Source organism: Chrysemys picta, chromosome 3 (genome assembly GCF_011386835.1).
Source record: "Chrysemys picta bellii isolate R12L10 chromosome 3, ASM1138683v2, whole genome shotgun sequence".
Classification (NCBI taxonomy): Eukaryota; Metazoa; Chordata; order Testudines; family Emydidae; genus Chrysemys; species Chrysemys picta.
Window position 1 is genome coordinate 67,828,608 of NC_088793.1, and position 15,919 is coordinate 67,844,526.

At 45.0% G+C, this 15,919-nt stretch overlaps 1 protein-coding gene and 1 long non-coding RNA gene across 2 annotated transcripts; both read left to right on the forward strand.

Moving 5' to 3' along the window:
* The first annotated feature begins 524 nt into the window (after nt 1-524).
* On the forward strand, nt 525-15,297 carry LOC101940429 (uncharacterized). The gene is made up of 3 exons (XR_257094.2): nt 525-694; nt 11,340-11,425; nt 14,365-15,297. It is a non-coding gene; the product is annotated as an uncharacterized LOC101940429 (long non-coding RNA).
* LOC135982264 (uncharacterized) lies at nt 4,687-7,229 on the forward strand. Its single transcript, XM_065588182.1, has 2 exons — nt 4,687-5,665; nt 6,660-7,229. Exons 1-2 carry the CDS (start codon nt 5,089-5,091, stop codon nt 7,133-7,135), a joined length of 1,053 nt encoding a protein of 350 aa, XP_065444254.1. The 5' UTR covers nt 4,687-5,088; the 3' UTR covers nt 7,136-7,229.
* Nucleotides 15,298-15,919: the final 622 nt, after the last annotated feature.

Sequence of the window (15,919 nt, forward strand, 5' to 3'; positions counted from 1 at the left end):
CTCCTTTTATGTTTCTGGAAAGCCATGGCATGGCGATGGAGAACAGTGGCTTCAGGACGGGGAGCTTTCACACCTAGAGAATAACTGAAACAGTGTTTGAGAGAAGCACATAGACCCAGGACATGTCTACACTATAGCTGCCACAACAACACAGCTACAGTGCTGTAGCTATGCACCTGTAGCACCATAATGTAGACACTTCCTACATTGACAGAAGAGGTTTTCCATCCATGTAGTTAATCCATCTCCAAGAGGTGATACGTAGGTCGATAGAAGGATTGCTCCATCGATTTAGCCACATCTACACTGTGAGGTTAGGTTAATCTACCTCCAGCATTCAGTGTAGACTAGCTCACAGTCTAGCAGCCTGGAGCTGAGATGTTATCTGGAGACCTGTGAATTCTAAGACACACTTTGCTTTTGCTGTCTAATATCCTTATTCAAGAGTGTATAGTCTTGGACAAAAATTAGACCAGGATACACATTGTGTGTCTGTTTCAACTCTTTTCTCTTCCAACAGGGAAATAAGTCACCCATGAAGTCCACATTTAGAATCCATGAGAGCACATTTGGAATATTTTGTGTTACTTACTGAGTTATGATGTCCCACTAGCGCAGATATGAGAGTTGCAATAAATTCCTCTCTGGAGAGCACTGGACAGAAAAGATACTATGAACTGGAACTAAACTCAGGGTAAGAACTTGAAGGGGGCCATTGGTTTCTAAGGAAGGTACTACCAGAATATTTAGAGGTTTCAGGGAGTGGTGGGGCTTCCAAGTACTTAAGATGTAAGGGAGGCTGAGTTCTTCCAGGAGATGGAGGTATACATTTTCTGTTGGTACGAAAGGGCCTACCAATGAAAAATTACTTAGGATAAGTAGTTCACAATCACCCTCATATTTTCAGTCAGGTATCCACCCATTTCCATGTCATTGTGAAGAAGAAAAGTAGAGAGGCCCAGAACGTCAGCATTCAGAAGAAAGGACTCTGCTAAGCTATAAACATTGCCATGATCTTACAAATGCTTCCTGTAATCAATAGTTCTGTAGAAGTCAATGAGATGACTGGAGTCAGTACAATTATTCTTGTGTTAAAAAGTTTGCAGGATTTTATTTATTATAGTAGCTCCCAACCAAGAGCAGGGTCCCACTGTGCTAGTCACTCTACACACACATCATTAGAGACAGTCCCTTCCCAGAGCAGCTAACAGTCTAAATAGACAAGACAGACAAAAGGCCTGGAAGGATTATCCCCTTCTCACAAGTGGACAACTGAGGCCTAGTCTACACTACAGAGCTAGGTCGACGTAAGGCAGCTTACATCAGCCTAATTCTGTAATGTAGCTTCCACTGATATAACCTGCCCATGACACAGTAACATTTAAGTCAATGTAGTTAGGTCGACACAGTGTCAGTGTAGACACTGCGTTGCTTACATAAGCAAAGAAAAAAAAAGTTAGTTCTGCTAAGGCTATAGAAACCTTTTAATTTTAAGAATAATTGAAATATACTAACATCAAGAAATTGAACTGTGCACCACCATTGGGTGGACCAGTATTAAATAGTGTTACAGTAGGTGACAGTCTCAGGGTACATCTACACTACAGCGGGGAGTCGATTTAAGTGAATAGCGTAGCTGAATTCGATGTATTGCAGCCAACTTACCCCGTTGTGAGGACAGCGGCAAAATCGACTTCTGCCGCTTTTTGTCGGCGGCGCTTACTACCACCTCCGCTGGTGGAGTTAGAGCGCCGATTCGGGGATCAATTGTCGCGTCCCGAGGTCGATTTCTACCCGCCGATTCAGGCGGGTAGTATAGACCAGACCTCAGAATGTTAATCCTTGTCCTTTAGTTCAAAAGGTCACTTTTCTCACCTTTGTCCTTGTGAACTAAAGCACAGCATCAGAGAGATCCAAAGACTGGCCAATGGCATTTTCAAGCGATAAAATAGCAAGTGACATCAGTCTCTGATCAGCCATTGTCAATCAAAGATATGTTTTAATGAGCCTGAGCTTCAAAAATCTGCGCTCACCATTCACGACTGTGATCAGCAGTATGAACAGAATCCTCAAAGCTATCCACACATTAGGAAATGTGTCCTTCATCTCTGTATCAGGAATGAATTGGAGAACTTGGAGTGAAGAGTGCTTCCCGTGTGACAAAATGTGATGGATTTTGTCCAGTTCAACAAGAGAGGTCTTTATCATTGACATCTGAACATTCCCCATGTGTCAGCATCCGGTGGAGGTCTATACAATTGTTCAAGAGTATTTTTCTGTCCACTGGCAGCTTACTAAGGTCATACAAAAAAAACCCAGGTCTTTTCCTGGTGCTTCATTTGTCCAAATTGTTCTTTGATGGACTGGAGCAGTGTCAATGAGCAAGCAAAAAACCCTCCCTCCTGAATTTTATTTCTGAGCTTCCCATCACCTCATCTCTGCCCTCATAACCAAACTCTCTCTTCGTCTGATGAATACGAGTTTCCTTGAACACAGGCTCAACTCCTAAGTTTTCTGCCATTTCTTTGGCAGCAGTGATGGCATCTTCAACTCCATTGTCTCTGTAGGCCACAACGAAATCAAGGCAACTTCTCAAAGTAGTAGTGGCCGTGATGTCCATTGACTGAGTTTGTAATGCCTTGCTTACAATGTTTACTTGTAACAGGATATTGTGCCAAACCACAATTGAGACCAGAAATTTCAAGTCAGTAATCTAGTTTGCCAGGTTTTGAGCCTTGTGTTGGATTCCGGCCTAGGCTTTACTCGACTGAGCCAGTTCCACCAGGTCATCATAAACCTCAGTCACTTGTTACCTCACTGGCCTTACGTTGTCAATGTGGCTCTCCCAGCAAGTGTCTCTTAGTGGTGTCACGGTAGGATTTGTAACATTGTCCATGAGGATCTTCCACCAGATGGCTGATGGTGAAAACAAAACGTATATCCTTTGCAGTAGTCCAAAGAGAGATACTGAATCTAAAGATGATGCTGCATCTGACACAACCAGGTTGAGGGAATGGCAGCCACAAGGCACAAAGAAAGCTCTTGGATTCAGTGCAAGGATACTTGCCTGGACGCTACTGTTTCTTCCCTTCATGTTCGCACCATTGTCGTAGCCTTGGCCACGACAGCCCTGAAGCTTTATTTTATTCTCATTCAAAACATTCATAAACAGTTCTGTTAGGCCTTTTCCAGTAGAGTCAGTCACAGACCGGAAACAGATAAAATGTTCCTTTACTTGGATACAGCCATCCTCATCATCAACAAATCTTACTGTAAATGATAACTTTTTGCTGTGACTAATGTTGGGAGTGCAGTCCATTATTATGGTGTAGTACTTTGCTTTTCTGAGCTACATCAATATGTCATCAAGCAACTTCCTTGCCATAAGGTCAATCAATTCATTTTGAATTGTTTTGCTGCATTAATGGTCCATAGCTTCTTTACAAACTACTCAGCGTAGATGCTCGTGCAATATGACATCATCATATTTCCCAAGGAGCTCTACCAAACCGAGGAAATTACCATTATTATGTTCAGTGAACAACTTATCCGATGAGCCTCAGAAAGCCAAATTGCTCTTTGCAAGGAGGAGGGTGATTGAGATCAGATGCTCGAGCACGTTCCTCCAATGCTGGGTTTCTGCATCTATGTATTTATTCAGCTTGAGCCTGGACTTGACCTCAGGCCATTTTATAGCCTGGTGACTTTTCATGTTACTTCAGAGCATCAGCTAAATTATGCCAATAATTGTACCCAAAAAGCGCAAGCAATGATTTGGCATTCTTGTCAAATATTTTGCAACAAAAACAGAAGACCTTGTCAGTTAATTCTGAATAAACTAGCCAATGCCAATTCAATTTATTACCATTATCAAGCACTCTTTCACTGCATGACTTTGAGAAGTGTTGCTTCATCTCAGGTTTCAGAGTAGCAGCCGTGTTAGTCTGTATCCGCAAAAAGAACAGGAGTACTTGTGGCACCTTAGAGACTAACAAATTTATTAGAGCATAAGCTTTCGTGGACTACAGCCCACTTCTTCGGATGCATAAAGAGTGGAACATATATTGAGGAGATATATATACACACATACAGAGAGCATGAACAGGTGGGAGTTGTCTTACCAACTCTGAGAGGCCAATTAAGTAAGAGAAAAAAACTTTTGAAGTGATAATCAAGATAGCCCAGTACAGACAGTTTGATAAGAAGTGTGAGAATACTTACAAGGGGAGATAGATTCAATGTTTGTAATGGCTCAGCCATTCCCAGTCCTTATTCAATCCTGAGTTGATTGTATCTAGTTTGCATATCAATTCCAGCTCAGCAGTCTCTTCTTGCTTCTTCTCATTTACTGGACGTGTTGTATCTTCAATTTTGCCCAGCCAGCTCAAAATTGTACGATCAATATTGGCGGAGTTTAGGACTGCTGGCCATAAAGCAGGATCTGATGTACTGATTTGTGGTGTGCAATTTTTCTCACTACTGTTTCTGTCATCATGCAAGACTGATTCTTCTTTATCGTTTCTCTCCTTTTCAGGTAAGCCAGATTTTCCTTTGTCATTGCTCTCCTTTTCATGTGAGACACATTCTTCTTTATCATCACTCTCTTTTGTTCTTTCAGGAAAACTGGATGATTCTCCATCACTTTTCTCACATTTCCATTCCTTATCTTCAAGTAAATCTGCTAATTCCTTAGGCCTGGTCTACACTAGGCGTTTATGTCGAAGTTAGCGCCGTTAAATCGAATTAACCCTGCACCCGTCCACACTGCGATGCTATTTAGTTCGACATAGAGGTCTCTTTAATTCGACTTCTGTACTCCTCCCCGACGAGGGGAGTAGCGCTAAATTCGACATGGCCATGTCGAATTAGGCTAGGTGTGGATGGAAATCGACGCTAATAGCTCCGGGAGCTATCCCACAGTGCACCACTCTGTTGACGCTCTGGACAGCAGTGCGAGCTCGGATGCTCTGACCAGCCACACAGGAAAAGCCCCGGGAAAATTTGAATTTGAATTCCTTTTCCTGTCTGGCCAGTTTGAATCTCATTTCCTGTCTGGACATCGTGGCGAGCACAGCAGCACTGGCAACGATGCAGAGCTCTCCAGCAGTGATGGCCGTGCAGTCTGGGAATAGAAAGAGAGCCCCAGCATGGACTGATCGTGAAGTCTTGGATCTCATCGCTGTGTGGGGCGATGAGTCCGTGCTTTCCGAGCTGCGATCCAAAAGAAGGAATGCAAAGATCTACGAGAAGATCTCTAAAGACATGGCAGAGAGAGGATACAGCCGGGATGCAACGCAGTGCCGCGTGAAAATCAAGGAGCTGAGACAAGGCTACCAGAAGACCAAAGAGGCAAACGGACGCTCCGGATCCCATCCCCAGACATCCCGTTTCTACGAGGCACTGCATTCCATCCTCGGTGCTGCCGCCACCACTACCCCACCAGTGACCGTGGACTCTGAGGATGGGATACTGTCCACGGCCGGTTCCTCAGACATGTTAGGGGACGGGGAAGATGAGGAAGGAGATGAGGAGGGCGAGGCAGTTGGCAGCTCTCACAACGCTGATTTCCCCGACAGCCAGGATCTCTTCATCACCCTTACAGAGATCCCCTACGAAGCGTCCCCAGCCATTACCCCGGACACAGAATCTGGTGAAGGATCAGCCAGTAAGTGTTGTAAACATCTAAACATTTATTTTTAACAAAACAGGAATATTAACAATTAAAAGAATGGGTTGTTCATGATTAGTGTGCCCTAGGCGCTTAACGGTTTAGTAAGGGGCAGTGCAAGTTTTGAAAAGAAATCTAGCAATGTCCGGTTTTCAGTGATTGTCCTGCACAAGCCGCTCTACTGTGTATTCCCTGCTACTGCAGCTACAGTAAAATGCGGTCTATATGTGCGGGGATAGAGCAGTAATCCTCCTGGGACATCTCGATGAAGCTCTCCTGGAGGTAACTTGAAAGCCGTTGCATGAGGTTCTTGGGGAGAGCGGCCTTATTGGGTCCTCCGAAGTACGACACGTTGCCGCGCCACGAGATTATCAGGTACTCGGGGATCATTGCTCTGCACAGCAGGGCGGCATACGGCCCTGGTCTTTGGAGGCTTTCCCGGAGCATTCTCTCTTTGTCGCTCTCGGAGATCCTCATCAGGGTGATGTCGGCCATGGTGACCTGCTTTTAATTAGGTAGGGGAATGTTAGTGTTGGGACTGCTTTCCCGTTCCTTTACAGAACTGTCACCGCTGGTTTGCAGCCACGCGGTGGAGGCGGGAGAGGGGCAGCCGAAAGGGATCATTCCCGGGGACAGCCGCGAGGGGGTGGGACAGGGGCAGAGTTCCCGCTTGCCGGATTGCTGGCAGCAGGGACTGACATTGATTTAAATGTGAAATGAGGCCAGTGGTAATATAAAAGTTTTAAACTGCCACAAGTGTACGGCTTACCATGTCTGCCTGCAACAGAAATTCCGTTGTGCTGCCTCGCTTCTCAAATGTGCTGTTCAAGACCCCAGGCACAGAATGCGAAGGCCGAGAATTCGACCTTGTGCTGAGTGCGCATGTGAAAGGTGCTGTGCATGGTCTTGTTCACAGAGAAAGACTATGTTCTTTGTTCACAACTACATTTATCTTTCAGAGGAATTCACTCCCTTTTTCCCATTTCCACAGCCCCGTCTGCGACTGTCTCACAACCTAGCCTGGAATCACACTCCCAGAGGCTAGCGCGGATTAGGCGTAGGAAGAAGAGGACACGGGAGGACATGTTCTCTGAGCTTATGGCCTCTTCCCAAGCCCAGGCAGCACAGCAGACCCAGTGGCGGGAGAACTTGACCCGAATGCACCAAGCCAACATGGATCGGGAGGAGAGGTGGCGGCAGGAAGACCAGCAGGCGACTCAAACGCTGCTTGGACTACTGAGGGAGCAAACGGACACGCTCCGGCGCCTTGTGGATGTTCTGCAGGAACGGAGGCAGGAGGACAGAGCCCCGCTGCAGTCCATCTCTAACCGCCCTCCCCCGCCACCAAGTCCCATACCCACCTCACCCAAAGTGCAAAGAAGGAGAGGCGGCAGAGTCCCTGCTAACTCTCACTCCACCCCTGCAGAGAGCTCTAGTAGCAGAAGGCTCTCATTTCCCAAAATTTGAAAAGTTCTTTCCTTCCCGCCTGACACAAGCCCACGTCCAAGTTTCACCTCCCAATGCCATGTGTAGTTGATAATAAAAAATTCGTTTCTGTTAACTACTGTTTCAATCATGTTCTTTTGGAGGAGGAGGGGAAAGGGGGTTGGAAATTGGACAGGACAGTCTCCTTTGGCAGGGTACATAGTCGGGGGCAGGCACAGCAGCAGGGCACATACACAGTGCAGTGATGCAGTGACTAGTTGCCCCGGTTAGTCTGGGAGGTTGCTTTTGATGTAATGTTGGGGGGGGTGGGTTGCTCTGTGACTTTGTGGCGGGGGAGGGCAGTTACAGATCTTAAGCGCCGGTCCTTAGACAGGATCACAGAGCCACACAGCATGGGATCTGTAACCGTCCTCCCCCTGCCACAAAGTCAAATAGACCTCCCATACACACAGTCCCGATCAGGAGGGGTGACAGGCTCCGTTGAAACAAGCATCCCACCGCAGCGGAGCCTGTCAATCCTTGAGTTTAGAAGCTGCATTCGCATCACAACACTAGACCCGCCCCGCACCACAGTCTGCGTCCCAGTTTTAAAAAATTCCCGCTAAAACAGTATTAAAGAAAACGGTGTGCTTTAACAAAGTAGAACTATTTTTATTTCGACACGTGTGTTGGAGGGGGGGTGAAGGGGGTATGTAACTGGATAGGATAGTCAACATTACCTGGGTAAAGAAACGGGGGCAGGTTTAGCTTCTCAGTACACAAACTATAAAATCACAGGTTACCCTGCTCACTCAGGAACTTTGCTTTCAAAGCCTCCCGGATGCACAGCGCTTCCCGCTGGTCTCTTCTAATCGCCCGGCTGTCTGGCTGTGAGTAATCACCAGCCAGGCTATTTTCCTCAACCTCCCACCCCGCCATAAAGGTCTCCCCCTTGCTCTCACAGAGATTGTGGAGCACACAGCAAGCTGCTATAACAATGGGGATATTGGTTTCGCTGAGATCACAGCGAGTCAGTAAGCTTCTCCATCTCCCCTTGAGACGGCCAAAAGCACACTCCACCACCATTCTGCACTTGCTCAGCCGGTAGTTGAAGAGTTCTTTTTCAGTGTCCAGGGCGCCAGTATAGGGCTTCATGAGCCAGGGCATTAGCGGGTAGGCTGGGTCCCCGAGGATGACTATAGGCATCTCCACATCCCCAACAGTTATTTTGCGGTCCGGGAAGTAAATACCTTGTTGCAGCCGTCTAAACAGACCAGAGTTCCTGAAAACACGAGCGTCATGAACCTTGCCCGGCCATCCCACGTAGATGTTGGTAAAACGTCCCCTGTGGTCCACCAGTGCTTGCAGCACCATGGAAAAGTATCCCTTTCGGTTAATGTACTGGGTGGCCTGGTGGTCCGGTGCCAGGATAGGGATGTGAGTTCCATCTATGGCCCCACCGCAGTTTGGGAATCCCATCGCTGCGAAGCCATCTATGATCGCCTCCACGTTTCCCAGGGTCACTACCTTTGGCAGCAGTACATCAACGATTGCCTTCGCTACTTGCATCACAACAACCCCCACGGTAGATTTGCCCACCCCAAACTGGTTCGCGACTGACCGGTAGCTGTCTGGCGTTGCAAGCTTCCACAGGGCTATGGCCACTCGCTTCTGTACACTCAGTGCAGCTCGCAACCGGGTGTCACTGCGCTTCAGGGCAGGGGACAGCAACTCACAAAGTTCCAGGAAAGTTCCCTTCCGCATGCGAAAGTTTCGCAGCCACTGGGATTCATCCCAGACCTGCAGCACTATGCGGTCCCACCACTCAGTGCTTGTCTCCCGTGCCCAGAATCGCCGTTCCACGGCATCAACATGACCCATTGCCACTGTGATGTCCTCGGCGCTGGGTCGCCTGCTTTCTGACAGGTCTGTGCTACTCTCAGACTTCAGGACATCACCGCGGTGCCGTAGCCTCCTTGCCTGACTTTTCTGCATCTGCCTCAGGGAAACCTTTATGATAAGCTGCGAGACGTTGAGAGCGGCCACAACTGCAGCGATGGTCGCAGCGGGCTCCATGCTCGGAGTACAGTGGCGTCCGCGCTGTCAATGACTGGAAAAGCGCGCGAACTGTTTTCCCGCCGGCGCTTTCAGGGAGGGAGGGCGGGAGTGATGGACGGATGACGACAGTTTCCCAAAAGCACCCTCGACTCATTTTGTTACCCAGAAGGCATTGCCGGCTACACCCAGAATTCCAATGGGCAGAGGGGACTGCGGGAACTGTGGGATAGCTGACCACAGTGCACCGCTTCGAATGTCGACGCTATCACCGTTAGTGTGGACGCACAAAGTCGAATTACTGTCCTTAGTGTGGACACACACGTTCGACTTTGCAATATCGATTACAAAAATTCGATGCAAGTAAAATCGAACTACTCTCGTAGTGTAGACAAGGCCTTAGTAACAAGACTTCCATCATTTATGCTTTGCTCCTCAATTTCTTATGCACTGGGACAATCGCTGTGTAAAGCCAAGTCTATGTTGTTCTGTTTCAGATATTTTCCCATCAGATTTGCCCCTTGTTGCAAACTAGATTGCAATTGAGCTTTTCGCTTCCTATATTGAGCTCCTGAAGGCTTTTTCAGTGGCATCTTTTATTTTCTACAGGGGAAAACACACAGTATTGGGGAGGGCTAAAGTCTATATTCCGCAGTCTTAGAAAGTCATCAAACATTACATGTTAAGCATGGCATAAGAAGTAATAGTATTTATTTTATATTGTTGCATAGATAGGGTTTGGTAGATATCTCTGGCATCTTATTAAATATGTCCTTTATTAGTCGCTACACTCTTCAAGTCTTAAAACACAAGTACACTTTCACAATTACACAATAAAACAAGGTTCATAATATTGCAGCATGGCTCTCATTTCACTTCACTTTGTTCCTATATTTCACTGACTGACTACGAGGGCCTGGCTGACAAAATTCTAGGAGCTTCAAGGAAATATAATTCTCAGTAAGTCTGGAAGGTTCTATGAGATTCTACAAAGGTCCAGAACATTCTAGGAGGTTAGTGAAAAATGAATCCACATATGGAATACCTGAAACATTTTATTACAAACATTCTATTTTTCTTTTTGTCGCTAACTACAAAAACAGCCCTCCAAACCGAGTGCCCCCCAAGCCCAGCACCCCAGGTGGTCACCTATGTTGCCTGTCCCTCAATCCAGCTCTGCCACCAACACAAGGAAATGAAGTGTGGATGTTTAAAACCAAGTCAATTATTGTGGTGGCTGTACATCAAAGTAATTTAGCTTGACTTAATTTTGTAGTGTAGACTTGCCCTGAGACTCAGAGTATGTCTACATTGCAATAAAACACTTGCGGGGGCCAGGCCAGCTGACTCAGGCTTGTGGGGCTCAGACTGGGGGGCTATAAAACTGCAGTGTAGATGTTCAGGCTTTGGCTTGAGCCCAGGCTCTGAGAGAAGAGAAGGTCCCCCGAACATCTACACTGCAATTTTATAGCCCTGCAGTGCAAGTCTGCTGACCCGGGCCCGCCATGGATGTTTTGTTGCAGTGAAGACATACCCACAGAGAGATGGAGGGGTTCATTTTCAAAGGTTCAGATGGTACTCATATGCCTAACTCTCATTTGGTTTTCAGTAGGAGTTAGGACCATACACATCATTTGTGCCTTTGAAAATCTTCCCTGAGTGACTTGCCCATGAGTCACACATGAAATCTGTGGCAAACCCAGGAATTGAACCCCTGAAACAAAGTAGAAACAGGAGGATATTGTCTGAAAATAAAATGCCTGAAAATTCCTTCCTATCACACACAATATTTCCTGCCAAGTATGGTGTGAATCAAGTGAAAATGGCCCACATATTTTATTAATCAAAACTTAGGAAAGCCTGTTTACATAACTTCTATTGTACTATAGGCAAGTGCATGATGGAATGATACAACTGCACCTCCCCTACCCCCCTCCAGAAAAGTTCATATTGCTTAATTAAGGATACGGTGAAATTCAACTGAACTCTTCCATAAAAGTATCATAGGTAAAATTACACATAAAAATCTTCAAACAGGATCCTTCTATGATACTTTATTTACAGGGTCTGTGGCTTCCCCTGGGTTTATATACAGCCTAGCACATTTTGGGTGCTACCGCTATACAAATTCCAAGTAACAATATTGGCTTTTCTTATTTCTTTCCCTTACTACGTCTCTTTCTTTTTTTAGCATCAGTCAAACATCAGGCTACAAACAATGGCATTTCAGAGTCATGTACTGTATTACTGACAGTTATCTTTCTGGAATATACACAGGTAAGAAGTATTTTGCTATTATAGTCATGTTGTGATTTTATTTTCCATCTGGACTCTGTACACAATGTGGAAAATTCACCCAGAGGCTTGTCTCCAACTCATGACTTTCTATCAAACGGCTTGTTCCAAATATAAATATGCCCATACTGGGGTCCTCCAGAATTTCATAATAGAAATATCTGATTCAGGGTGTAGCTGGTTCCCAATAAATCACTTATCTCAAGCACTAATAAATACTGAGAGGTGAGTGTCCAATGGAGAAACACTTACATATTTGGGGCCTTGCCTTTGTAGCAGTCTTCCCATTCGCCCCCTCCCTGGCATGCAAGACAGCACAATTGGATTTCTTATGCTCTACCCGCAGCACAGTGGCTCAAATTGTCCCTTTTGTGATTAAAGGGATATTACATAGATTGAAAATTACCAGATCACAATATCTTCTTTAATTAAAACTTCATTAGACTTAAAATAATCAGCACAAACCACCTATTAATAAACAGAAATAATGGGGCATGCTATTCTGTCCCCCAACAATGTGATGTAGTCCTTGTAAGAATGCTGATAGATTACAAAATGTATTTTAAGTGTGACTGCTGATGTGTTGTATTAAAAACTCATTACACACTTACTTGAATCTGTAACTCTGTTAGAATAAATATTTGTTATGCATCACGGCCTCTTAGAATATAGAGAGACAGCAGGGCTAGAGCTCAGATGCTCTTGTTCCAAAAGCTTAGGCCACTTCAATTTGACCTAAAGGAGAACGTTTATATGCAGTTAATAGTTTTGTGGTATGGGGCTCTTTAGAAAGCCAACGGATAGCTATTTTAGGGCCTGAACCAAAACCTGCTGAAGTTAATGCAATTGATCAGTGGGCTTTGGATCAGGCTCTGAATCCCTCATCTTCAAATCAAAGTTAGGTTCCCAAAATCCATAGTTAGGCGTCTAAATATCTGATCTTTCAGAAGTACTGAGCAACCCCAAATTCTAGAGAAGATAATAGGAAGAAGTGGGCATTCGGAAATCCGTCTCAGAACCAGGCTGCTTTTATTTAAGTACCTAACTAGGGGTTTGAAAATGTAGGCCTCCCCATGTGAAAAGGTTGGCCTTTGTTATGATAAAAGACAACAACCAGAGGCTTTACATCATGGACCAGGGAGGTGGTAGTCCGTCTATATACAACTTTGATGAGATTGCTCGGTATAATGCTGCCTTCATGGCTTGGCACTCAATACAGCAAGATATATAACAAATGTCAAGAGGTTTGGAGAACAAGAACAACAAAAAAGTCAAGGAGATTGACCTATGAGGAGTTATTAAAGGAAGAAAATATGTATAATAATGAATAAAGGCCAGATTCTAATCTGTTACACCAGTGTTAATTTGGGATAACTGTACTGAAGGCAATGGAGTTATTCCCAATTTTCATGGATGTAACTGAGATCAGGATCTGGTATTTAGTGGGTCTTAATAATGGTCTACCACTGTGAAGGGGGTAAATACTAATGAGCAAGGGGGACTGTTTAGGGTATAACAGAAGGAGATGCAAATAAAGGAAAGGGGATAAAATTAAGAAAAGGAAAATCTAGGTTGAATATGGGGGACATTTTCCCAGCAGTGAACTATATTAGATTGTTAAGAGAAGGCTGGCCAAAACGTTACAAAATGTGCATTAGGAAACAATCCTGCACTGGCAGGGAGATAGCTCTATTAGGTCATCTAGTCTTTCTTTGACTCAAAAGTAATCAAAAGTTTGGATCCATATAATTCCCTAACATTGAGATGTTTATCCAGAGCTTATCAAAACGTATCCCAAACCCTACAGTCTGGAGATCAGCCTGGAAATCTCACAGAATTAGTGTTTCCAGTGCTTCCTAGTATCAGACAGCTTGAAACACTGCAGGAACAGCCTCTCCATGGTATTTCAGTACTTACCCTTCCAGTCCCACTGAAAGTAAGAAGTGCAGAGGTGAGTGAAATTGTAAAACAAAATCCAGCTAAACTAATTCTCCCTGTGTTGCTAGCAATAACCCAACAGGTAGACTGTTAACAGATTTCCTACTCACATAGCAGGAGCTCTGAGTAAGCAAAGAATATGATAGTTCAACACACAAACCAAATGCCTCCTGCTGGCCACAGACTGGAAAGTTCTCTTTAGCTGTAATTCAGAGGGCAGCTTCTGAAAGCTGAATAACTGAACACAGACACGTCTGAACATCAAAAAGCCTGTTAGAGAATATTTGTTAAGAGGAAAGATGGTCCTGTAGTTAAGACATTGGCCGGAGCTCCAGGTTCCATTACCAGCTCTTCCTCACAAACTTCCTGTGTGATCTTAATCAAGTCACTTAAGGCTTGATTTTCTAAAAGTGCTGAACACCTCACAAATCCTGCTGAGGTCAATCAAAACTATAGATGTGCAGCACAGCTGAAACTCCGACTGCTAATCTATCTGTGCTTCAGTTCCTCATATCTGTAAAATGGGGATACTAGTTCCCCTGGGTGTTAGGATGAATTCATGTTTGTGAGGAGATGAGGGGGACATGTTGACACCTACGGAGCTCTAGTTGTCTCTGTGTGTGTGTTAATAAAGTGTTGTGTACACCCATGGTGCTAGAAATTGATAACAGGTAAACATCTGGCTCCATACTTAATTTAAGAAATCTGCTTCAAACCATTGCAGTAAAAGTTGAATCTTCCTCAACCCAAGTTGTTCAAATAGTGATTCCCTAATTAATAGCAAGAGGAAGTGATTCAGGGGACGAGCTCGCCTGCAAACAGAGAAGGAAAGTCCATTTCACTAGAGTTCCAGAGCTGACAGCATTGTTTCCTGCCAGCTATCCAATGGAAACTGGACTACTACATTGGGATGAGCCTGATAAGCTGTATGGACCTGAGAATAGTGTTTAAAATGCCTTTTCCCCCTTCTGCTTACACTACAGGTTTTTGGAATGCAACCCACACAGTAGTCACTATTTCCCCAGCCAGGATTGTTGAGCCCGCCATTCACCACCCTAAGAATGATAATATGCTAACAGAGTGTGTGCAGCACTCACCAAAACCCTGAGAGATGACAGTCACCGGTGGCTTCCCAGGACACTAAATAGGAAGAAGTAGTGACATGACTCAGTAACACCAAGAGCCACATTGTGAGAGTTGAAAACTGCGTGGGGCATGCAATGAAAGCAGCGAAGCAGCAGGGGCAACACTATCTATGGACAAGGACAGTTAGATTACAGATTTAACACACACACAAAATTACGCAGCAACAGCGAGATGGCTGGAAACCTTGGAAAACCACCAACTGAACAGAACGTCAGTGTTTGGAGAGTCCTGTTTGGGAGCTGGCCACAGATAGCGTGCAGTAAACTGTTGCCAGACATGTTGCTTATTGATTTTTTCTGAAGAGCCCATTTGAACTGGATGTGCATTCTGAATCCCCAATGAGAGTCCCAGCTGGAGGAGGCAATTCTGGAGGCACTATACATATTACACTTTAGGACTCCAGGGACCGGGATAGGTTTTTACAAGCAGCTAAAACGAAGAAAGAGATCATATGGGAAGGTGCTAGGCTCCTATCGTTTCCGGACATAAGTCCTATAACCCAGGGCAAAAGGGAAGAATTAACTGTGGTTTTTAAAAAAAAAAAAAGTTGTGATATAAAATGTGTCTGCATGAGTCTCTCTAGCCTGCCAAACGGCACATTGTGCACAGTGAGAAAACTGACATCTTTCAGAAAGTAGACGCAGCTTACAACAAGTCACTGTCGAAAGCAAAGAAGACAAGAGAGAAACTGTAAGAAGTTAGTCAGAGACTAAGGCCTGTGATTTACCGCCCACCCCAGGGCTTGGAGTGCTGAAACTCTCCCTATAAATTATAAATGTATATAAATTAATAAATGAACACAGTCACCACTTCTGGGGACCAACGTGGAATTATGTGGTTTGTAAGCATTTTTTTTTCTTTCCCTTCATCTTGTATGATACAGTCTATATCACCCCCTCCCCCGAATACATTGGGAAGAATTTGAAGTCAATGCCAGATGTTTTAGGGTTAAAACAGTCCCTTCTCCACCCCATCACAAAAGTGCTGGCTAAGGGTATGTCTACACTGCAATTAGACACCTGTGGCTGGCGTGTGCCAGCTGACTTGGGCTCACGGGGCTCTTTAATTGTAGTGTAGACTTCAGGCTCAGGCTGCTGCCAGAGCTCTGGGACCCTCCCATCTCGCAGGATCCTAAACCCCAGGTTCCAGCCCAAGCCTGAATGTCTACACTGCAATAAAACATCCCCCCTTAGACTGAAACCCACAAGCCTGAGTCAGCTGGCACAGGCCAGCCGCAAGTTTTTAACTGCAGTGTAGCCATACCCAAAAGACAGGTGCATGTTTGCACTGCAATTATGGTACATATAGAGATACCTTTTGGTACATTCATCTATCTGAATAATAAGTTTAATATGTAATGAAACAACAGAAGTACTGTCCAGGGTCAGATTC